Source organism: Nipponia nippon, unplaced genomic scaffold (genome assembly GCF_047370975.1).
Source record: "Nipponia nippon isolate SJK-2023a ecotype South Korea unplaced genomic scaffold, ASM4737097v1 scaffold_2, whole genome shotgun sequence".
Classification (NCBI taxonomy): domain Eukaryota; kingdom Metazoa; phylum Chordata; class Aves; order Pelecaniformes; family Threskiornithidae; genus Nipponia; species Nipponia nippon.
Genome location: NW_028262336.1, coordinates 11,672,190 through 11,694,342, shown reverse-complemented (window position 1 = coordinate 11,694,342; position 22,153 = coordinate 11,672,190). Strand labels below are relative to the sequence as shown.

General features: G+C 39.0%; 1 protein-coding gene across 10 annotated transcripts; it reads right to left on the bottom strand.

Moving 5' to 3' along the window:
* Positions 1-711: 711 nt before the first annotated feature.
* On the bottom strand, positions 712-12,996 carry TRAT1 (T cell receptor associated transmembrane adaptor 1). 10 transcript variants are annotated; one of them, XM_087758208.1, is made up of 8 exons: positions 12,873-12,989; positions 8,919-9,023; positions 7,405-7,535; positions 6,955-7,065; positions 5,369-5,405; positions 4,392-4,453; positions 3,054-3,112; positions 712-1,839 (listed from the first exon to the last, which is right to left on the bottom strand). In XM_087758208.1, exons 4-8 carry the CDS (start codon positions 7,055-7,057, stop codon positions 1,576-1,578), a joined length of 525 nt encoding a protein of 174 aa, XP_087614334.1. In that variant the 5' UTR covers positions 7,058-7,065; positions 7,405-7,535; positions 8,919-9,023; positions 12,873-12,989; the 3' UTR covers positions 712-1,575. The 10 variants fall into 10 exon arrangements, with proteins under 10 accessions (XP_087614334.1, XP_087614337.1, XP_087614336.1 ...); XM_087758203.1 differs by having other exon boundaries at positions 713-1,839; positions 7,405-8,363; XM_087758204.1 differs by having other exon boundaries at positions 713-1,839; positions 7,405-8,360.
* Between the last annotated feature and the right edge of the window lie 9,157 nt (positions 12,997-22,153).

Sequence of the window (22,153 nt, the reverse complement as noted above, 5' to 3'; positions counted from 1 at the left end):
TCTTTGGCTTTGGATTTGCCTTCCTCCTTTCCCCCCCTTAGGAACTTACTCAGGGTCGTCATTTAATATGGTTCTCATTAAAGTGGTTTTTATCGATTCTTCAACAGTATTTGTTTTTGCTTATCCAACGGTAGTTGGTCTACGACTGTGATAACACAGTGACACTGGGCAGCTTTGGCTGCAGGGGTTGGCCCCTTCCTTTTGGTCTAGCGTAGAAGTTAAGGCATGTTAAAGTGGCTCATTAACCATGAGCCAAACTAAACGAACCAGGCTGTCAAAGAACTGTTTCTTTTACATTGATTTCCCCCCCCCCTTCATAAATTTGTCCTATCTCTGGGCATCTGCTTCTGCTTTTAGAAGAGATGGTGGCTCTCTGTACTGTGGGCTTTTTGTTTGTTTTCGTTTTTGTAACTGCTTTCAGGGCTATCTCCTTCAGGACCTGAAACACTTGCAGGACTCTCTATGTGCTTGTGAGTTTCAAGCTCCTTGACGCCGTGCTCTGCGTGGATTTTAAAGGCACTAATATCCTTTTTTTGAGATGGCAGAACTGTCCAACACCTACAGGTAGGCATATTATATCAACATGCCTTGCTGTTCCCTGCTATTGACTTATTGACTCCCTGAATATAAAAATAAATCCCCACTCTATAAAAGCGTACCATCTGATAAGTTTAAAGTCTGAAGATGAATGTGCACATAGTATATTAATTATTTTGGGGAAATTAAAAGCTCTTTCTACTTTTGTAAAATAGTTGGTAACAATGGCAATGTAAAGCCCAATAGGAATTTAAACATCACATAGAATATTAGAAGGAAAAAATCCTCCCTAGGAGATTTATTGTTACAGATCATGTGCTGGCATCTTTGTGGACTCTTGAATACAGCTGGTTACAACATTACGTTAGTAGAGGAGCTGAGGTTTGAGCTGTAGTCTGGCACTGCTCACAGAAGGAAACTAAAGATATATAAGGATATTGTTAATTCTTGCGAGATGTGCAATTACTTCTTTAAACATGCTGTTAAATTATTCTCAAATTAGCTTTAGATATATCGTGTTATTGCCATAGACCAGTCATAGTGGGAAAGTACACAGTGTTGAACAGCAGATCAGTTTTTAATTGGGAAAACAACCAAATCATTAACTGTGCAAGTATGAAACACAATTTCCTTCCAAAAGTACTGTTAAAATCTCTATAGAGGAATAGTTATACTCTGCTAGAGCTCTACAGACAACAGAGTGGGTCTTTTGGGACTGTTTGAAAGTTGATGGTTGTTTTAAACAAAGGATTACTTTTTACAGGAATCAATACCATGTGGATGCTGAGATACCAGCTTCTAAAACTTCCTTTCAAAATGTCTTCAGAAGGGCAGGTCCTTCACAGTGGCAGTCTGGATCTTATTGCTTCCTTAGTCCGTAAACATGCTTGGAAGACACTTTGGAACACAACTTACCCATTTTATCCCATTGTTTGGTATGTCGGTTTGCCAGGATATTACCTCTGATTGTTCACTGTTCCTCCAGAACGAACAAGCAGATTTCATTTTATGATGATGTATTTGGTTCGTGAAGCCACTTCAAATGTTCTCTCCTTTTGTAGTATGAATCAAACCCATTAATCTGATGGGATCATCATGAATGGCTTCTACGTTCGCCGTGTTTTCAGCAGCCAGCTGCTCGCTATTGAGGTAAATGCTAACTTTGGAAGCCACGGTGGGGTTAGATGATCTTTCTTCTTCATCCTCCTCTAGTGAAGGGTCTGTCTTTCTTCTTGGTTTTCTGCGTTTTCCCTTGACGCTGTGGTCAAGTGAGGCATAACACATCTGATTGGCAGACTCCACCTAGAAGGAAATTCACTGTATATTTAACATTCAGTAGTTATGCTTGCTTTAAAATTGTGTCTAAGACTGAGTGCGTCTACACTGTAATCATACTAGTGGCTGAAGTTTACCCAAACTAGCTGTAAATGAACTAATTAAAAGTACAAAAGATGTGGCAGCACAGAAAACAGACTGACATAACCTAATGGTAAATGACTCATGCTCTTAGGATAGTGGCAGTAAGGAAAAATTCATCAAGGTATTGGAAAGATTCTCTGTGGGAATGAGCGTAGCTTTTATAATCAGTCTGAGTTCTTTCGGATGCAAGACATTATTCAATTTGTTTTTCTTCCCATTTTTTTCTTTTAAATCAGAATCCAGTTGTTAGCAACAACATTTTTCACAGGCTTTGTCTGTGCAGAAAACCAAAGATAGGTGATTCTTGTCTGTATATATAATCTCCAGCTATATATAAACCAGTGCAAAAGGTATGCTTGTATGTCTTTCCCCTGCCTCTCTCTGTGTTTTTCAAGCCAAATAGTCAAACACTTTTGACATTGGAATTTTCACAGATTATTCTGTTTCCATGAAGTTAATGAAAACAAATGACTAAATAAAAAGATATTTCTAACCCCTGGAAGTATCCTGAGAGAGGCTAGAAATCGCTCCTTACAAAATACCTCGAAATCAACCCAGTAAATAGATGCTAGGAATGCTTCAAATACAGACAAAATTCAGTTGAAGCTTGCATGCTTTTAGGCATTCAAGTATCTCAATACAAATCAATAGAAAAAGTCGTCTTTCATTCGTTAAGGCATATAGATTTTGTGCTGAGCAGGAGAGGGCCAGTCAAACTCATGATTATCATGTGACACAGCTTGTGTTTTCACTTGGTTGATGTCCAAAATAAATAAAATTAATTCTTTACATAAGCCACAGCAGTAGACGCAGGCTTAATTCAGCCTGATCTGCATGCCTGTGACTGAGCTTTATCATGCCATATGGATGGAAATGAGCTGTCTATAATTCTTCTGCTCCCTCATTAATGACCCAGATTGAACAAAGGGTCAAGTCTGTGCTTAAATTCCCTGATGAACTGAGACAGTAACGCATGGTAATTTTTGTGATGAGCAGTGTGAAGATTTTTGTTGTATATTGTCATGGGATATACACAAGAACTCTGAGACAGACCGCATTACCCTAATTCAGAAATCCAGAATTAAAATTAAACGTACCTGTAGTTGGTTAACTGGCCTTTGAGGCTGGGACTTCATCTGCTCGTAACAACATTCCTCTATAATTTATCAAAGTAGAAAAATGTTTTAGTTAAGACACACTACTGAGTCCTAAAAGATCAGATCAACAGATCCTCCCTGTTACAGAACTAACTCCCCCCAGTCTACTTTGGTAGAAGTTTGTTTTGAAATCACACACAGATCTCTTCCTCTATAAATAGAGGGGCAAATAGCTAAGACATTCAGACACACATACCGTGAAAATGAAAATAATTTTCTGTTCATGTGGATGGGAAGTTTCTCATTAGTCACTAAGTGGGCATCCTTTTAGACTGCTAGGAGGACATCTTGCAATTAGCGGGTAACCACATACTTAGGTATTTTTCAGTATAGGCAATCTTTGCTTTGGCTGAGGAAGAGGCTGTGAGTTGCAGCAGCTGGTGATTAAATTCTCTTCCCAACTCTACTTTCAGTTTTCTGTAAATTTGGTGCAAGTTTTTTTCTTATTTTAGCCACCAGTAAAACAGATTCCTTCCTTACAGTTTTCAGGCTTTTGTAGTGTCAATACATTTGAGTGTTGGCTTAGTTAAATTTATGCAAACCCTATATGAAGAAGTTGGGTTTGGTTTTTTTTTTCCCCGCAGTTCAAATACTTCAGTTCAGTTTTGCTTAATCCCAAATAAGGCTAGCAAAAAAGTTGTGTTCGTGTTACTTAAATACTACTTTAACACCGTAAGGGCTTCGAGAGGCATACCCTCAGCATACCTAGATCCAGCTGCAGTTATATGGTGTTACTGCATGGAATGTGGTATCTCTCTGCCAAGGGTTATTAACTTCAGCCCAGTAAAGCAGAGAAAAGCTACATCTGCCTGCCATTCAGCCACTGGGCTTGTTTCAGCATATTTGTCCACATCGCTGGTGATCTGCGTATAGCCACAGCAGAGAACTGGTATGCATCTGTTTCTGCCAGCTTCTGCGGGAGCATTGACTTTGGGCAGTAATATGTGTCTTAGATTGCTTTAACACACATGGATCAAGCTGTTATTTCAATTGGTGCAGCTTTACGTGTAGAAAAGCTGTTGTTTTGTGAGGTATTTGGCTGAACAGGACCATTTGGACTGTAAAAAGTCAAATACAGTATGAGATCTGGTCTTACAAATAGTAGTGCAGTATGATGGCTTGCAGTTCTATCCCAAGTAGGTATTAATACAGCAATTGAAAAGGGACAGATTCTCAAGTTTGCTGTTTGAGAAACACAGAAACTGTTGGTCAGTCAGCTCCTAACCACACATTTATTATAGCCTCTGACCACACACATGTTCTTAAAGTGAAGCTTACCTAAAACATCTTGATTGAGATTGCCATAAACTGGGTCATCTTCTGTGTAATAGTCGTCATAGCTAGCAGGGGAATGGAAAAATACTTTTAATTCACAGAATATGCTCTATTTAGGACAAAACTATTCTACTCTAATCATTTTACACACATATAGCAATAGCAAATTGTATGTGATCTAAAAAACAAGACCAAAAATATTTGGGGTGGGGGAATGCCAGTTTTGCAGAAGGAGAAGGAATTACAATGTCTGTATTCTGAAGAGAGATTTGTTATCCAGCCAAGAACTGAAATCTTCTTTCCTGTAACTTAGCTAAGTATAAAGCTAATCTCAAGACTACTAAGCTACTGTTTGATATAGTTCTAGAAATATTAATGATCACTGAAAGGAACCCAGTTCATGTCCTCTGAGACCAGTTTGCAATACAAGCTAAAGCACTAAATGAGTTTTTTGGGGAGATGTTTTATGTATTAAGAGAAACAGACTTGTAACAGATCATGAGCTATCCAGCAGCTGTAAACAGGCTCCAGTTTATTGCTTTTGAACATCATGTGTAAAAGAAAGGTATGAAATGTGAGTACATATAAATTATTGCTCCACAAGTGTATTAAATATCAGCCTATAATTTATCCTTGTTTTCTGAGAGTTGTTTTTAATTATTATAGATTTATTGAGTTTGAGTGATAGTAAGTAGTGGTTTAGCTCAACATCTTGCACTTCCTTCAGGATATAAAATTATCATATTAGCATGCAATTATTTCACTGTTGATAAAATGACTGGAGTGCATCTCTCCCATATAATTTTTTTTCCTTTTTTCTTTGGAAAACTTTTTTTCCACAACCACCCTGCTCTCCAACATTGCCAGGCAGGCTGCATGAGATATTGGATTTTCCCCTATGGCATCCCTCCAAAGCCATCTGTTATTATTTATTACTTATTTCACCCTTGCCAGAAAGAAACTTTTTTTTTCCAACTTACCTTGGATTGTTGTCTTCATAGTCTTTATACATTTTAGCTGGAAAATTTGTTAAAAAAAATAAATAATAAAGTGAAGAGACAATGAAATGTACTATTTCAGAACACTTCATATAATTGTCTTAACTGAGAGTAAAACTGAAAGCTCTTGGCTCTTGGGATTCAGTTGTCCCCCTTCTTTTCTCAAATATTTTTGACTAATATGAGAAATGCTTGTGTTATGAGTCTGTGCTGTGGCTTCAAAATCTACGTTTGTTTACAAGACCACAAAAATGTATTGTAACATTAATTCCTTGTTTCCTCCTCCTTCTGCTTCTACCTCACCTTTTTCTCTGCCTAAGGAAGTGCATCATGGGTTTGTATTACAAGGTTTGCTTTGAATTACAAAGAGATTTATTGCTAGAGCTTGATTAATAACTCAGGAATGCCTGACTTTCTCTCCCCTGCTCCAGGACTCCAGAATTCACCACGGTAAGCTCCGATTCCACAAACAATGCAGCATCAGCCAATCTGACCAAAACTTTGCTCAAGGATAGTTTTGTAAATGACTGTGAGTTTTCATCGTAGAAATATCTGCCTACTAGCACTAAAAGACAAAATAAACAGAAAAGGCACCCCCCCATCCCACAATGCTCAGCAGCTCTTTAAATATCCTGTAATAAGCTAACTCTCTTCTACTTGGTGAGTTCAGGTTATAAGCATAGGCCTTCTGTTTATGCAGATTACATATGTATGTCTGTTTAACGTAGTTGAATCCACCAGTGTGTGCCTGCCCACCCGTACGCGTATAGCACAGCTGCAGTTCTCCCTGTGTAAAGGCCGTTTTTCCCTGAATGGGAGTGGTGAGGACTGCACAACTTAATAACTACAGAATTGTGTGCATAAGAGAGGTTGCACTGGCATCATGAATTCTGTTAAAAAAGTCATAGTTAATTTTAACCAAAACCAGAGTATGACTGTAGTCACCCTCTAACATAAATTAAACAAACCTGTGCCTTACTGTGAGTGACACATTGGTTTAGGAGCTACATTAGGATCCCATGATGAAAAGCAACTAGAACTTTTTTTCAAAATAAACTGATTAAGCATAAAATATGTATGAAATCTGAAATTCAAATAAGCATTCAAGAATTTTGGGAGCAGAAAACTTTCTCAAATATATTTTGTATTAGTGCAGCTACTTAAAATAATTTTTAAATTAAAGTACAAATGATAACCAGTTACATGAAAAGTACACTTAAAAAAAGGCAATTACAGATGTTAAAAATATACTTGAAAAATAAAAATTTAACCAGAACTAAATTCTTCACCTTGTACATGTTCTGTTGGTTTGTCTTCAGAGAATGGATTTAGGTGGTTGTTTTTAGCAGCAGATTGGGCAGCTAGCAATCATTCTGTAATCATACCTGACTCTCTTAAAAACTTTTAAAAGTTACATCCTCTCACCTGGAATCATTCTTGCCAAAAGATAACTTTAAGATTCAAAAGAATCAATTTTTTGGCTTGAACTCTCCCAGCAGCAATAGCGTTCTCTTCAGACCCTTCAAACACTCAAACTCCATTCCTTACAGAGAGACAACATTACTTACCTTGCTTCTTTTTCATATAGTGTGAAATATTCAGTATCAATGAAACAACCAGGGCCAAACTCAGAAAGGCCAAAACTCCCCACACAGAAAAATGGCAGTCCATTTCTGTAACTGAAAGAAAATAATTTTTTAGTTTGTGTTGTCTAACAGTTTTACTGTATTCTTTGTGGTTGGTTGATTTTTGCTTTTTGTAATGCAAGCTCCTATTTTGTTGTTTACTCTGTGAGAGCCATTGCTATACAAGCTAAATAATTAATGTCAAAACCAGATGCTAAATAATAAGAAAGCAGCGTCAATGAACTGTTAGCAGAACTACTGTTTCATAGCAATTCAGCCAAAAGTTGGGCTATTGCTTTGCCTGTAAAATGCAGTAAAAATCATAAATTGCTAAAGAAAAAAGTCATTTTAGTGAATAACTTTGAAAATATTTTTTAATTGTCTTTAACTTACTATTTGATGTAAGTTCTTGGCTAAATTCTAGAGTGCAGGAATGTAGTTCTGAAGATGAATTCAGTCAAATCAACTGACTTCACTGGAAATGTCTCTGAACAATAGCTAAGAACATCAGGTTATAACAATCCCTGCAACAAATTTCGAAGGTTGGTTATGTGTTTTCTTGCATCTCCTATTAAAACTACTTACTTTACTCGTATCCTTGCTCTTCTTCCTGAGAAAGCAGAGGATGTAGTGGCAAAGGATGAGCAGTAGCTGGGAACCGGTGAACCCCCCCAGAACTACTGCAGAGAAAGACCCGAGCCGCTCCTGACGGATCCCTTGGCAAAAGGTGGGTCAGCTTAACCGAACAAAGCCTCCCTCTGCACCGAACTTGCCTCTCCTCGGGCTCCTGGTGGGAACACAGGAAGGAACCCACACACACCAAATGTATTTTGCCATTTAATTAATTCTTCGATTAACCTAGCTCATGCAAATTTTCCATCGCAAACCATGCTGAAGAAAATAGCCGATCTGTGACAGTCTAATGGCCAAAAGCATCAGCAGTGCTGCAAATGGCCTGTGAAACCCTTCCTTAACAGAGGAAACGCTAAGCCAAATACATGAATGAAAGGAGCTTGAATCTAGATTTTTCACTTTCCCCAGAGGCATGTTTCATGTTCTTCTAGACTTGGAGTGTTTGAAATAAAGCCTTGCCCAAACAACTAACGAACTCCACTAATACCACACAAAAAAGCCGAACCAGAGCAGAGCAGTCATGGGGAGAGACTGGATGATACTGTCCGAGTGAGATTCGAGCAGGTCCATAATGCTCTTGTTTGGTTTCTTTGTAGCTGGATTCCTTCAGGAGGCTGACGTTTTCTTTGCTTCTTAAAGGAAAACCCAGGTAAAGGAGTACAGGAATACATATTGCCGTGTTGCCAGCCGGGGAGGGGGGAGGAATGCATTTGCTCCTGCTGAGAAGACAGAGTTTTGTTCCTTGGCTGAGTGGCTCCACTCACCTTAGGAACTACCCCTTATGGGTTTTGTTCCCTAATTCTACTGGTGTTGCAAAAGCTCTTTTAGTCATGTTTTATTCCAAGCCACAGAAGTTTTTATGATGATGAAGCAAGATAAGATAATCCTTGGTAGTAAAACATCACAAGTCACATGGGCTTCTATGATGCAGGTTTCCGTCCTGGTCAGAACTCTTTTAAAAGGAACAAACCAGAGCAAATACGCTGTAACTTTCTGACAGACTTGTAACTGGTTTTTGCACATGGTGCTTCCCGTGGCCATTTATCCTTCCTTTTAAACTAAACATCCAGTTTCCATTCCTTTCTTTTCTCCTACCCGAGTTCTTCCACAGGTGTTTGAGGGTTCTCCAACACTGCAATACTACTTTTCATGTTGAGAGGCACTTTTTTTGCAATGATACACAGACATTCATGAGGAGAGACAACACCCCTATGAAGCGGCTATATATTATTCCAATTTTTCATAGTAGGAAATAAAAGAAAGGGAGATCTCACCTCGAGAAGATGTTATCAGGCCACATCAAGAACCACCAGTGTTTGGAACCTGGTTACTCTACAATTAGTCGCTCAACATTTGCATCCTACGCAACCTGTCCAAAACTACAAGAAGTCTATGTCAAAGTCAGGAAGTTTTAAGTCTCAATGTAATGCCTGAATAATAAGTCATCCTTCCTTCTTCTCCATCCTTTTATCTTCTCTGAAGTGATTCCTTTCCATTTGTCTTATGTTCATTTCATATTTCTTTTCCTACAAATTCTTCTTTTTTTTTTTCAGGGAGTAAAAGCAGTATTGTGGCCTAAGAGAAGGGAAGCACACGTAACTGTGAAAGAAACTACTGACCTGTGATTCATTAGAAGAAAAAGAGCGAGTAGATACCTCAAGTACAGCTGGAACCTAAGTTTGTAACTTTTTCTTGATACTGAATATCGTAATTTATCTTTCCGATTCAGGAATCCTATTTTTCCCTTGTGTTTCCAGAGTAGGAGAAAAACTCTTAGTTTCAAATTGAATATTTTCAGCCCTTAAGTGAAGCGAAGGAGGTAACAAAATTCTTGATGACAATTATGTTTTTCAGGTTTCAGTTTCTGATTTAAATTGGAATTATTATCTGGAAAATAGTGAAGGCTGGAAAAAAGTTGTTTCCCTTTTCTGTTTCAAGTTTAACTTCTACAGTATTTGAGCAATCCCACTTCTCTATGACTTTAAAACTATTCTAGCAAAACAAAAGGCATGAAACTTGGATTTCTAATAAAAGGTACCAATGCTTTAAAGCTCACAATCTATAGCTCTTTCTTAAACATGGTTTAGAAAACTGCATGGGTGTGAGGAGATTAAGAAAACAACATTTAAATTTATTCCTAGCTGAACACTACTTAGTTTATTTTTAAATTTATTTTCCATAACTCTGACGTAAACATCTGCTTGTATTTCAGTAGAATGTATACAAACATACGTGTGACTTCAGTATCTCACTTTTAAATGTTTTTGTCTTTGCAATACGAGCTATTTGTTTGTCAGACAACACTACTTATGTTTCAGAAACAAGAGCAGCTTTCATTTACCCTGTAAAACCATAGTAAAGACCTTGATCAGAGCCATACGAGTGGCGCTCTGAGCGCTCTATGCTTTTCTAATGTCTTCTTTTGATTTTATATCTTAGCTTTACAGATATACAACTCCCAGCTCTTTCCCAGGTGTTCTTATACTACCCTTATCGTTGTTGCCAATATGCTAGCTATCTACATTTATAACTGCATTATTTAAAGATTTACTACTTTGACAACAGCAGCAGTAGAAGGAAAGCTGAATACCTGTGTGAAGAACAATTTGTTTCCTCAGATAACTACACTGCTGTCCCTATGTCATAGAATCATAGAATTGTTAAGGTTGGAAAAGACCCTCAAGATCATCAAGTCCAACCGTTAACCTAGCACTGCCAAGTCCACCACTAAAGCATGTCCTCAAGCACCACATCTACCCGTCTTTTAAATACCTCCAGGGATGGGGACTCAACCACTTCCCTGGGCAGCCTGTTCCAGTGCCTGACAACGCTTTCAGTGAAGAAGTTTTTCCTGATATCCAGCCTAAACTTCCCCTGGCACAGCTTGAGACCGTTTCCTCTCATCCTGTCGCTTGTTACTTGGGAGAAGAGACCGACCCCCACCTCGCTACAACCTCCTTTCAGGTAGTTGTAGAGAGCAATAAGGTCTCCCCTCAGCCTCCTTTTCTCCAGACTAAACAACCCCAGCTCCCTTAGCCGCTCCTCGTAAGACATGTGCTCCAGACCCTTCACCAGCTTCGTTGCCCTTCTCTGGACATGCTCCAGCACCTCGATGTCCTTCTTGTAGTGAGGGGCCCAAAACTGAACACAGTACTCGAGGTGCAGCCATATGTATAATAGCAGATGCAACCTGTGACAGCTAACTGGTTATGCTAAAGACAAAAAAAAGATAAGGTGACCGTGGATGGAGAGTGAGAAATAAACAGAAAGGGAATTCTATTAGATTAATTATAGTCTGTTCTGAAATAGCGTCTTCTATTCTATTCTCTAATTTTAATTCTCATTCAAGTCATCTACTGTCAAATGTAGGAAAACCAGATATTTTTTTTTAATATTACATATTTATTCCAAAGAACTAATAGCAGTGTGTTCAGGGGCATTCACACTCAATTGCTGTCAAATTGAATATTTTAAAAAGTTTTGTTAAGTCTTTGGAAAAAAAGTCCTAATGAAAAATTAGGCCCCTGGGAACAGTACACTATGATTCTAATAGGATAAGCTCAAATTCCATCAGAGCTTTCTGCGATAGTCTGTCTGTGATGGGAAAAACCTAAGAGTGATAGTATTTTGTTCATAAGAAATCATATTGAAGTTGTTCTTAAAGTAATGCGCTCCTCTGAAAGAAAAGGGTTCATCGTATAGCCAAAGGTTTCATGAGAAGGACAACAATTCTCATTTTATTTTTAGAAGTTGGGATGTGTGAGTGGGGGAAGTACTATATTATATTTAACCATTATAAAGATGACAGTATTTTGAATACCTAGTGCCAGAATCGCTCTAGTATTAATGATACATTCCTATTCTGCTGTTCTTTCATTTCTATTTGGAAGCAGGGTCAAACCTGGAGTTGCATCCAAGTAGAACATCTACCTTAGGTAATTTACTCCATCTGGATGAAATTTTTACTTTTCTGACTTTAGGGATGGGGTTACTCGCCTCCTCTTAGTCTATTTTACGCTGCTATAAACTGAAGGTACTATATTCACACAACAAAATATGGACAAACAAAAGACTTTCTAAAGACATGGTTAATTGTACTTTTTCTCCTTTTTAAATCTATTGACAACTTTCTCCACCAACAGAGACAAGACATGGGAATAAGTAGACTTTTGGTCACTTGTTCTTAGATTTTCTCTTTGCATGGTTCATTATAGTGTAATCGGATGGGAGTGGAGGGGAAGAAGCACACAAACAAACAAACAAACAAAAAAAAACCACACCAGACGTGCCCAAAACATTCTAATCTTTCCTGGATTAATTTCTGCAATTCAATGGTATTGCAGCTCAAAGGAGTGGACCTAATCATGTACTGACCTTTGGGGAAAGGGGCCAGATCTACCAATTCAGGGCTAGAAATAGGTATTTATCCTCCTAAGAGCATAAGAATAGGTAGCAGAAGTACTAAGTTTCATTCTGTCTTGTTCTAATGTATTTTGTTTAGAGAATCCATCACTAAGGATAACAGGACTTCTACCAGTTTTTCCTACTGAAAAGGAACATGAGATGGGGAATATAGATACCTCTCTAGCAAGAACTGGACATGCCATCCATGGTATCAACAGATTAATTACTTTGGTCACTACCAGATTTAAGATGATGATCTGGAGCACAAAAACAGTTTGTTTCCTGTTGTTTCAGTCTGCAAATTTGTCAAAGATGAGACAAAATTAGCTTTTTTCCAACCCTCTCCAATTAAATGGTGAGATAAATAATATTCTGTACTAATGACCCTTAGAAAAAGAAACCCATTAAGAGACTGATGAATGTTAAATTAACATTAAAGATACTTCCACCTGTGTGAGCTTTTAAGACAGGATTAATTCTCCGGAAAGGATTCCTTAAACTGCAATTAATTAGTGCACAACTAATTGCTTTGTAAGATATCAACTTCATTCTTCAGAAGGGAAGCAGCACACTGTAAAATAAGAAAGCCCTCGGCACAGTAAATATTTTACGCACAAAACTAACACCAATGCTTAGTCTTCATTAACAAACCTTGATTAATGAAGGTTTAAGCTGTTGATGATGACTCATCATCATCATGATTATTATTAATAATTTGACTTCAGAACCCTGAGCAACCTTCTTGGAATACTGGCAATCTACAACAGTATGTTTTTACTGCTCCTTTTTTTACACGATTATAATACTGAAAAGATAAGTCTTACCTGGTTTTGTTGTTTCTAGGAACCACCCACCCCTTTGTCCAAGAGGAAATCAGGTTATGTTGGCAGACCTTGGATGCTCTTTTGGTTTGGACCTGGCAGCATGAATCTCTCTCTAGAGTTGCCGTCAATCTTAAAGGTCTCCAGTTTTTGGTTTTTTTTTTTTTTTTTCACCTGCTTTCTTACAAACAGGAAATGTGGTTCAGGCTAGCAAACTGACGGTCTCCTTCAGTGTTTGCCTCCAAGAGAGGAATACAATATTTATGTGTGCACTTGCATTTATTATCCACGTGCCACAGAAGAGCATGTACAGGACTATTAGTTCCATTTTATGTGATACAAGCCTACTTTTGTAATATTCATATGAGACCCATACTCTAAGTCTTCCTGTTTGTGATGTTACCTTGAATTCAACAAAAGTTATTTAGATACCTCTTAAACTAAATTACAGAACTAGTTTACCTAGGAGTGCTATTTGACTCTTTATCTCTTGAGTTTCTAAACCAAGTCTGATAGTCCATCGCTGAGAGAGCCTACAGTTTAGCTGAAACAGGATTCAGAGGCCCGATGCAGAAATTGTACCATCGCCAGCTCTAGAAGGTCAGGCTAGGATACCATAATATGCTTCCTCCAGTCTTTTAAAGTCTATGAATCTGGGCCCACAATCCAGAACAGTTGTGGAAAGAAAGGGTAAATCAGCATGTGGCTTACTGTGCGTATTTAGCTTTAAAATTGAATGAAACATGCCTGTGTCCGGGTAGAGAAGCCATTTTATTCTCAGAATCTCAGAGTAGCTTCTTCCAGAGGAAGCTTGCACTCTGATCGCTCTCAAAGAAGCTTTCTGTTAACTTCTGAGGGTTTGGGAGGGGTTTTTTTTTTGCAGAGCAAATGGTTTTATTTCCAATTACACATAACACAGAAGCGGGAAGGGTTGCTTAAGAGAAAAAGTGAATCACATAACTACATTTGTCTTTTTTGGAATACGTACGTTGAAATAGCCCTAAGTGTAGTCTAAAGAGCAATGTAAAACATTGCTCTTTGAGAAAGGCTGTAATGTGAGAAAATGTTCTTTGCAGTATATTTTTATTTGGTATGTTACTACTTTTGGAATATTATTTTTATATTAACCACCTTAGAGCAATGCTTAAGAAATAATTTACTGGACTAACATCTTATTTGAACATGAAGGAGCAGGTTAGTCTTGATTAATATAATATACCCTTCCATTTGAATCTAAAGGTGAAACAGACTCCTAACTACTCAGAGCTTTATCATAATGAAGTGAGTTGATGAGAAGAAATTAATATAAAAATACTGAAAATGCTGGGAATTCTTCCACTTTATACTGTTTTTGAGGTTGTAATTATCATGATGAAAAATTGCATTAAAAACAACACTATTTTAAAGTGAACATAGCTTTGGTGTTTGCCAGCAGCTGAATTTAGACACCCCACTCATAAATATGGGTAAAATCAAAATTCCTCATTGTTAAACCAAAAAGCATAGATCCATCACGTTTCACTGGAAACCAGGGTATAGAACTAGAGCTCCTTTCAGTAAGTAAGTGATGCATTCTATGATCTGTAGTCTAAACTGTGCCTTTAAGCAGGGAAGAGACCTAGTTTTGTGAAGTGGAGACTGCAATTCACATGTTTGAAAGCAAAGGATTTCTCACGAGCCTAGGGAAGGAGAAGGTCTCGACCAATTATAACGACTGGATTTAGCAGCTCCATATTGGAGGCTCAAGTGAACAGAAGAGTCCTTGGGCCATCTGATGAGAGTATGCATCTCAAGAGGAAGCCTCTTGTCAAGAAGAAGAAGGATCCTGAATTGAGCGAGAAGCTGGAGAGTGTGGGAGATATGTATTGTAAAAATGGGGACAGTTGCTTAGTTTCTCAGCTAAGAGCATGAGGAGTAAATCTGAGATCTGCAGAGGATTCAGAATGAAATACTTATCAGGCTGAACAAGAAGCTTACAAAGAATAAATTCCTTTGGAGATAATTAGGGCCATAATGGAAAGGTGAATACAGAGAATGCAGCAGGGGATTTCTGGGTTTGTAATCCTGGTGGTGTGTTAATAAATCTGCTCTCCAGTAGCAAATCATTGTTGTACAGGATCAGCTCTGACTGGCTGCAGAAGCGAAGTCTGTTGGATTGGACATGAGCTTGGTGTGCTCTTTTGGGCAGCCTGCAACAGACTGAAAGCTCTGTTAGATAGCAAGAAATTATTCGTTGCAGGCTTTAAAATCCATCGTGAATATAAAAGACTTCCTACTTTTCTTTCTTGTCCTTTCTATCAGTGCTACATTAAAAAACTTAGTGAGCCAGCAGTCTGCTTAAAGTGCTGTTATTTGGGATAATAAAGACAAGGATAAATCGTGGCTAATTTTAGAAAGACAGGGCATAAGGTAATGCTACTCCATCCACATCTATTGTGTACAAGACGTTTCCTCCTCTTTTGAAAGTCTCCGAGTTATAAACTGCTGGGTGCATATTCTGGGGAAGTGTCTCTGACTGCTTAGCTACTTATGTGATCTTTGGTAAGCATATGCTGCTCGTGTCTCCAGGATAAGACTCTGTGTCAAATGGATGTCTGACTTGGCTGGGAATAGCTCTTGCTATTTGAGTTCTTGGAGAAGGTAAATGGAGTACTATCAAATATTGATGTGCACAGATGTATATGAAGGAGTAAGTCTGTGCTCAAATGGAGTCAAACAAACAGTACCACTTGACAGAAGACTTGAATGATCGAGTGAAGCTGACTGAGAGATCACTTGCCAAAGCAAAAAAAGAACTTATAAAGTAGTATTTTGTTTGTTGTTTCAGGGAAAGATAAGCAGAAGAACCCTAAAGTAGGCATGAAAGACAACTTTATGTTTGGAAGGGAAGCCATTCTTAGGAAGGGACAGGGTGGATATTGAATTTCTTTCTTTGGGCTTAGCTGAGCCTTCCTAAGCTTGATATTAGTGTAGAGAAAAAAAAAGAATAAGCAGTATATGATGGATGTTGGGGGGGAGGGGTGTCTTAAAAATGCATAGTGTTATCTACAGAACGGAGTAATTGGAAATCCTAGAAGTGCTTGTGTTAGGTACTCATGGTCTAGGAAATGGTAACTCACACTTACCATGAAGTTCCTTAAAGTTGTACGTTTATGCATCTGTGGTATATATGGACTTGGAAGGTTTACACTCATTTTTGAGGAAGGAGATATGAGGCAGCAGCCAAACGTGTTAGATATCTATATCTAATTTCTGTGATGAGATAGCAGACTGTTGCCGCAGAGCATGGAGCTAAGGCAGTGGCTGACCAAGGGAAGATTATAATATTGCCGACCTCAACAGAGGTCAGCAAGTTTCCAGATGCAAGACCAATACTAGAATTTTTATATCTAAAGTGTTTTTCTAGGTCTGGATGAATCTTGACAGGATGGAACGTTTTACTGTGGTTGCTTAAAAAGGTAACAATCCTTAGCGTTTCCCAGCAGTCCCTTCCAAGCCTCGAATTTGCTGTCCATGACTGGAAAACTCAAGGGAAAAGAATTTTCAGCCTTATTGACCTGAAAGTCACTTCAGAGTTTGTACTTTCCTTTTCTTCCACCCTAAGAAATCAAAAAGCCCTCTTGAATCCTTCCTCTTTGTTTTCAAAGAAAGTCTTTGCTATGCCACTAAAAGATTTCTGGGGACTGCCTTAACTGTTTCTTAGAAAATGGGTATTACAACTAAATATTACATTTTTCAAGTGTAGTTGGAGAAAATGCAAATTTAACAGGCAGTTGGCACAAGGCTCCAATGCATTTGACTTGATAAACCTTCATCTCTTATTTACTGAAGAAGTCAATTAGTTCAGTACATTTTTGCAATGCATGCATGTTGCCAGCAAGCTGTACTTTTCTAAGACCGCAGAATGCATATTTGTTCTAGCTTCCTGAAGGGGAAATAAACTGCTGCATAGTTGACAACAGAGTCAGGCCTCAAATGCCTACTTTCTCTATCACTATTCAAATTACAACTTTTCTTTGAAAAATGATGTCATTTTCAATGCTAAGTGGTGTAGTGGAAACCCCCGTGCAAAGAATGAAAGAGAGACTGTTTGTAGTAAAAGTCTTGAAAAGCGTAGGTATTCCTGTGAGATGTAAATGACATTTCTGATTGAAGTAGGAATATATTTTTAATCATGAATCTTCTAGGATTTGCTGTTGAAAGTAACTACAGCAGAAATGCTTTGAGGGGAGCTTACGCTGAAGTGGAATCTGCTCTGGTTCTAATCTCACAAACATATCGGAGAAGTAGAACAACTGTTTTTTTAAGTTTAGCACGTGGCGCTCGGCTTAGATCGCAGGTGCAGACCTGGTGCTCCTTGTGTAGTGAACATAAATGAGCAACAATGCTACAGAAGCGAGGTTGGCGTAAAATAGCTGCCAGAAAGAGTGAGGCCTTTCAAGCCAGCTTCAAAGTCTGCAGAGAGCTCTTCTGACTCCTACAGTGAATTTTGTAGTTGATGATAAAATAATAAAAAAAAATCAGTGTCATTTGTGTATTGTAGACAAAGTCCCAAATTTCGCTGTTTTACTTAAACCACTGTTAAGCACAATGCTACTTCATTAACTGCCCCTGAAATTATGGCTGCTATTACAAGTAATATCATGGGTTTCCTGTGGGGAAACCACAGGGGTTTTTTTCCGAATGCTACAAAACCTTATTATCAAGGACTGTAAAGAGAAAACTTCTTATCTTGGTAATTCTGCACTGTCAAAATTTCCATTGAAAGCTAACACTGCACACTTGTGCAGCTTTGGGTGGGTTTTTTGTGTTGTGTGCTGAGAGAGAGCTGAGCAGTCTCTGCATGACTAGCAAAGAGAAAACAGAACAGATGCCACTTCATCCAAAAGCTGCAGAAGTAAAGTGTGGCCTTTCCATTGACTCCAGTGGATATTATTTTCTGTTCAGACAGACGCTATACCCTGAGAGAGATGTAATCTCTAGTGGTATTTCTTTCAATAGCCACAAGAAGAATGAATTTCCTGTTAAAGTTGCTATAATCCACTTACCTGGTTTTAGGATTTTTGTAATTCCCCCTAGACATACTTACACAAAGAATGTGGGCAAATATTTTCCCCTGGGCAGCCGAAGACCTGATCCTGCAACTACTCCTCATGTGAGACACCCTAGTGAAGTCAGCGGGCCCCACTCTGTGCCTGGTAGCAAGCTTGCAACTCTATCAACTTTGATTGACCAAAGTGCATGAAGAATTTGTGAGCAAGACAGTGTCCCTAAATACTGAGCTCGTGCTTTTAAAAGTTGCTTAGGACTGCCACAAGCATGTCTGTGTGGCTCAGCCGAAGCTAGTGTAGAAAACCCAGGCGCATGTGTATGTGGCCTGGAGCCTCGCAGAGAATCTCCCCAAACAGCGTAAGTCCCTTCCTACAACGTTATGGCTGAGCTAATAAATGTGACTTCTCAACTGTGCTCATTGCTAAAGTGATTAAGCCGATTCCAGTTCTGCAGTCTGTTCTTTAGCCAGCTTAGCCTTCATAGTGGGCTTTCTCATCCATTGCTTCTAGCTTAAGTGTTTGGCTAGGAGAATGTCAGAAGCTTGTCCTTGATGTTGCAATGAGATAAACTTGCTCTACTTTGAGTGAAGTATTCCCAAATACAATTTTGAATTAAAATGCTTTGAGCAAAACACCACTTGCACTCTAGTGAATGACTGGGATCGCCGCTAATGAACTGTCATAGCTCAGGCTGCTTTTTTCTGTGGCTGAACTCTCAGCCTCTTCCACTGCTTCTCCAAGCCTGTGTTATCACAGCATGGTTCATGTTGGCTCTTAACTGGACTTTGGCCTATCCCTCTTCTGGACACAACAGAAATTCTGAGCTCTTTAAAAGCTGCTGGAGACCTAGGCTAGGCTGTCTTGTTGGGCGTTCTTGTTAGAAGTCAGACTCTGCTGTGTACGTGTCTGCTCCCACCTCCCTGTGCCATGACAACACAGGTAAAAAGCATTTGAACCACTTTGTTTTCTCCTCTGGCATCCTTCCTGCATTTTACCCCTGAGGGATACTGTTCCCCTGCCCTGACACCGTTGCCAGAGGGCAGCAGGAGAACCACAGCACTGGGAGTCAGGGGATGTGCTCGCGCGCACGTCTGCAAACTCACAAATAGCGATGGACATAAAAAAAATGCATGAGCCTGCCTCTGTGATTAATCTCTGTGATTGCATACACCTACCAATAAGCCAAGGTATCTCTGCAGTGCAGCTGAATGACCGCTTAGATCAGTGTGCATGTAGGTTGAGATGAAGGTTTGAAATAATGACTGTGAAGCTAACTCTTGAAAAGTGGACATTGATGCATTGGAGTAGTGAATTTGAACTGAATCACTCAACTACTGAATTTTTCAGCTTAACAGTGTTGTGGTTGCATCTCTATTTAAAGAAATATCTGGTAAGGAGATAAAAGCGCTCGTCTCGCCACATTTACGGCTGTTAAAACATTGTTTTCTTACTGTTTCCTGCTCAGCAGTGCATTTGGGTGCAGCAAAGTGTGGGCTGCTTTCCTTGTAGTATAAACTGTCAGTGACTTGTTAGCATTTGCAGAAAGTAGGAGCACAGGTGCGTCGAAAATGGCTGTCTTGTCCCACAAAATGTTGTAAGACTATAAAGTCATTTTTCTACATTGACATGCACATTTTGGCATTTCTGAGAGGCTAAAATAAATATATATGTTTAAGGTGTTTTCTCTGGACATGGCAGTCTTGGGTTAAAGTTTCTGTGTGGAGAAGGCAGGACATGGTCTAAATTTCTGTCTCCATGTGATAGCTGAAAAATGCGGTCATGGACCCTGTTGGGTGCCGTGGGCGGCTTTACTCTGTCAGGCACGAATGCTGCATCCTCAGTGGGAGGAAGTTTTCCCAACAGAAGTCTCTTGGCACGTTTCACCAAGCTCCCTGGCTAACAAGCTCATGTTCTCTCGGAACTATGGCATTGCTGAAAAACTGATCCGCTCTAAGGAAGCTCTGTTGTTGCTACTTCAGTTTTATAAACCAACAGAATAATCCCATTATTGCAATTTTTGCTTTGTTTCTTATCTAGGGTACTATGGTCTTTCTATTTATGTCCCATGCTTAATAACTCTTATTTTGAGTCTGTCTGACTACTTAAGAAAGTTCCTTTTCTCTTTTATGAAAATGTGCTACTTAAGAGTATTTTTTTGTCTTCTTTTTTGTGTGCATGCAGCTACCACTTCCATAGTTGATGCTTAGGAAAGAGTTACTCTACGTGCTATTATTGGTGCCAATAAATTCTTGCTATGCTGCTTAGTCAGTACTTTATTTGTAGCACTGTCCAGGGATGCAGAAATATTTGCATGAGTGGCTTTTCTCCTTTTATAATCTAAAGAACAAAATTACATAGTATTTAAAGATGATAGGCAATCGTGTGATTTGATTGCTATTTAGAAACTTCTGTTCAGATGCTGATTTAACTGATGAATAAAAACCACACATCCTTCTACATCCCCAATGATGTACGTGTATGTGTAAGTTCAGCTCACTCTGTCAGATATGACCAGGTGGAGCAAAGACACTGTGACTGGGATGGGAGTGAATGACCCCAAAGCGGCCAGTGGTGCTACCCCCCTATGTGAGCCCTGCAGAAATAGATGGCATTTCTGTCTTTAAAACTACTTGTGGGTTTAGCAGTAAGTGTGCTAAAGCTGCGTAGCTCATAGAATACTCTTTAGGCCGTGCTCTGCAGCTGCTGAAAAGAAAGGCTGTTCTGAATGGAGTTCAGCAACTTGCCAGCATTCCCTTCAAGTGGAGAAGGCAGGTAGAGCAAGCCATTTTCCAACCTTACCTCCACCTCCCAAACAGAGGTGGCATATGATAATAAGTAATATAGGCAAGTAGAGGGCGGTGGATTCTGTGCTGTAGCCACACCTCTGTGGGGGGTGCAGGGAGAAGCACCAGCATCCCTGAAGCTTAAAAATGAAGTGAGGCAAGCAAGGGAATGGCGTTAGTGTTACCATTTGATCTTTGTGCACTGAACCTTATTTTCTTCTCGGCACATAACTAAGTGCATGCTTAAAACTGTTCATCTTTGCTTTGTGTTCTGGATAAAGCATTGGTTTTATACCTCACTCTACCTTTTACTTGAAGTGAAACTTTATTTTAGGAGTTATAGCACCATGATAAAATAGAGAGAAGAGTGTAAATTATTTTCTGTGGTTCTTTAAAACAATTCTCCATTTTAGCTGAACAGTCACAACTTGGGTATTGCCGCTACTTGGGAAGAAAAAAACATTGTGGTAAAGGCTGACCATTCTGGTTTACGGCTTTCTACTGAATGCTTTTATTCTGTGTTTGAAACATACACATCGTGGCTTTACATCACGGGGCAGGTCACAGAGGGTCATTTAATCACATGAAGATGGCAGCTTCTGACTTGCCTGGCACCAGTTTTCCTGGAGCTGTGCTACAACGCAGTAGCAGTAACAAAACTGCAGAGTGCAAAGAAAAGCTGGAATTTTCTCCATACGTATATGACTGCTTTTCTTGTAAACATTATTAACGTCTGGTATACATCAAAAATTTGCACTGATAACACTGTTGAACAAACAAGCCGCATTTGATTGACACACAAACCTCAGAGTTTCTTTCTCCATACCTAGAGCCTAAGGAGGTTCTTCTAAAAATAATTGACAGCTTTTCTTTTTTTTTTTTTAATCAAGAGAAAAGGTCTCTGACTGAGGCCATTTGTAATTCACAAAGGTTTCTATTTCACTGGTTAAACTTGTATAATTGTGCGTGATTCATATGCTAATGCTGCCACTTGGTGCTAACTTTTTTTCCCTGCTATCATATAATGGAATTCTATATGTTAATGTGTCCATCCGCTCAGCTTAGGCAATGCTGAAATCCAGAGAGAAGCTATACAGAAGTGAATCTGTATTGAAGTGCTTTTCAAGGCTTTATATAAAAGACTTCTTACAGGACTGCCTATCCTTGAAACGTATCAAAACCCTTTATAAGGTGAAATCAATAGATGCCGTGCATCATACACAGCATGATTTGCAGTCAGTTCTGATACAGAATACACCTCTTACCCAACAGTGGCTCTGTGAGATTGTTTAGAGCCATGATGGAAGGATGCCATCAAATGAGGAATGCAGGTTGGCTTCTCCTGAGTAGAGGTGGTAACACACAATTTCCTCCATACACTGGAGTAACTTTTTCTCTTTGTGCAAACAGATCTATGGTACATGTCCGGAGTCTTGGCTCTGAATTTCCC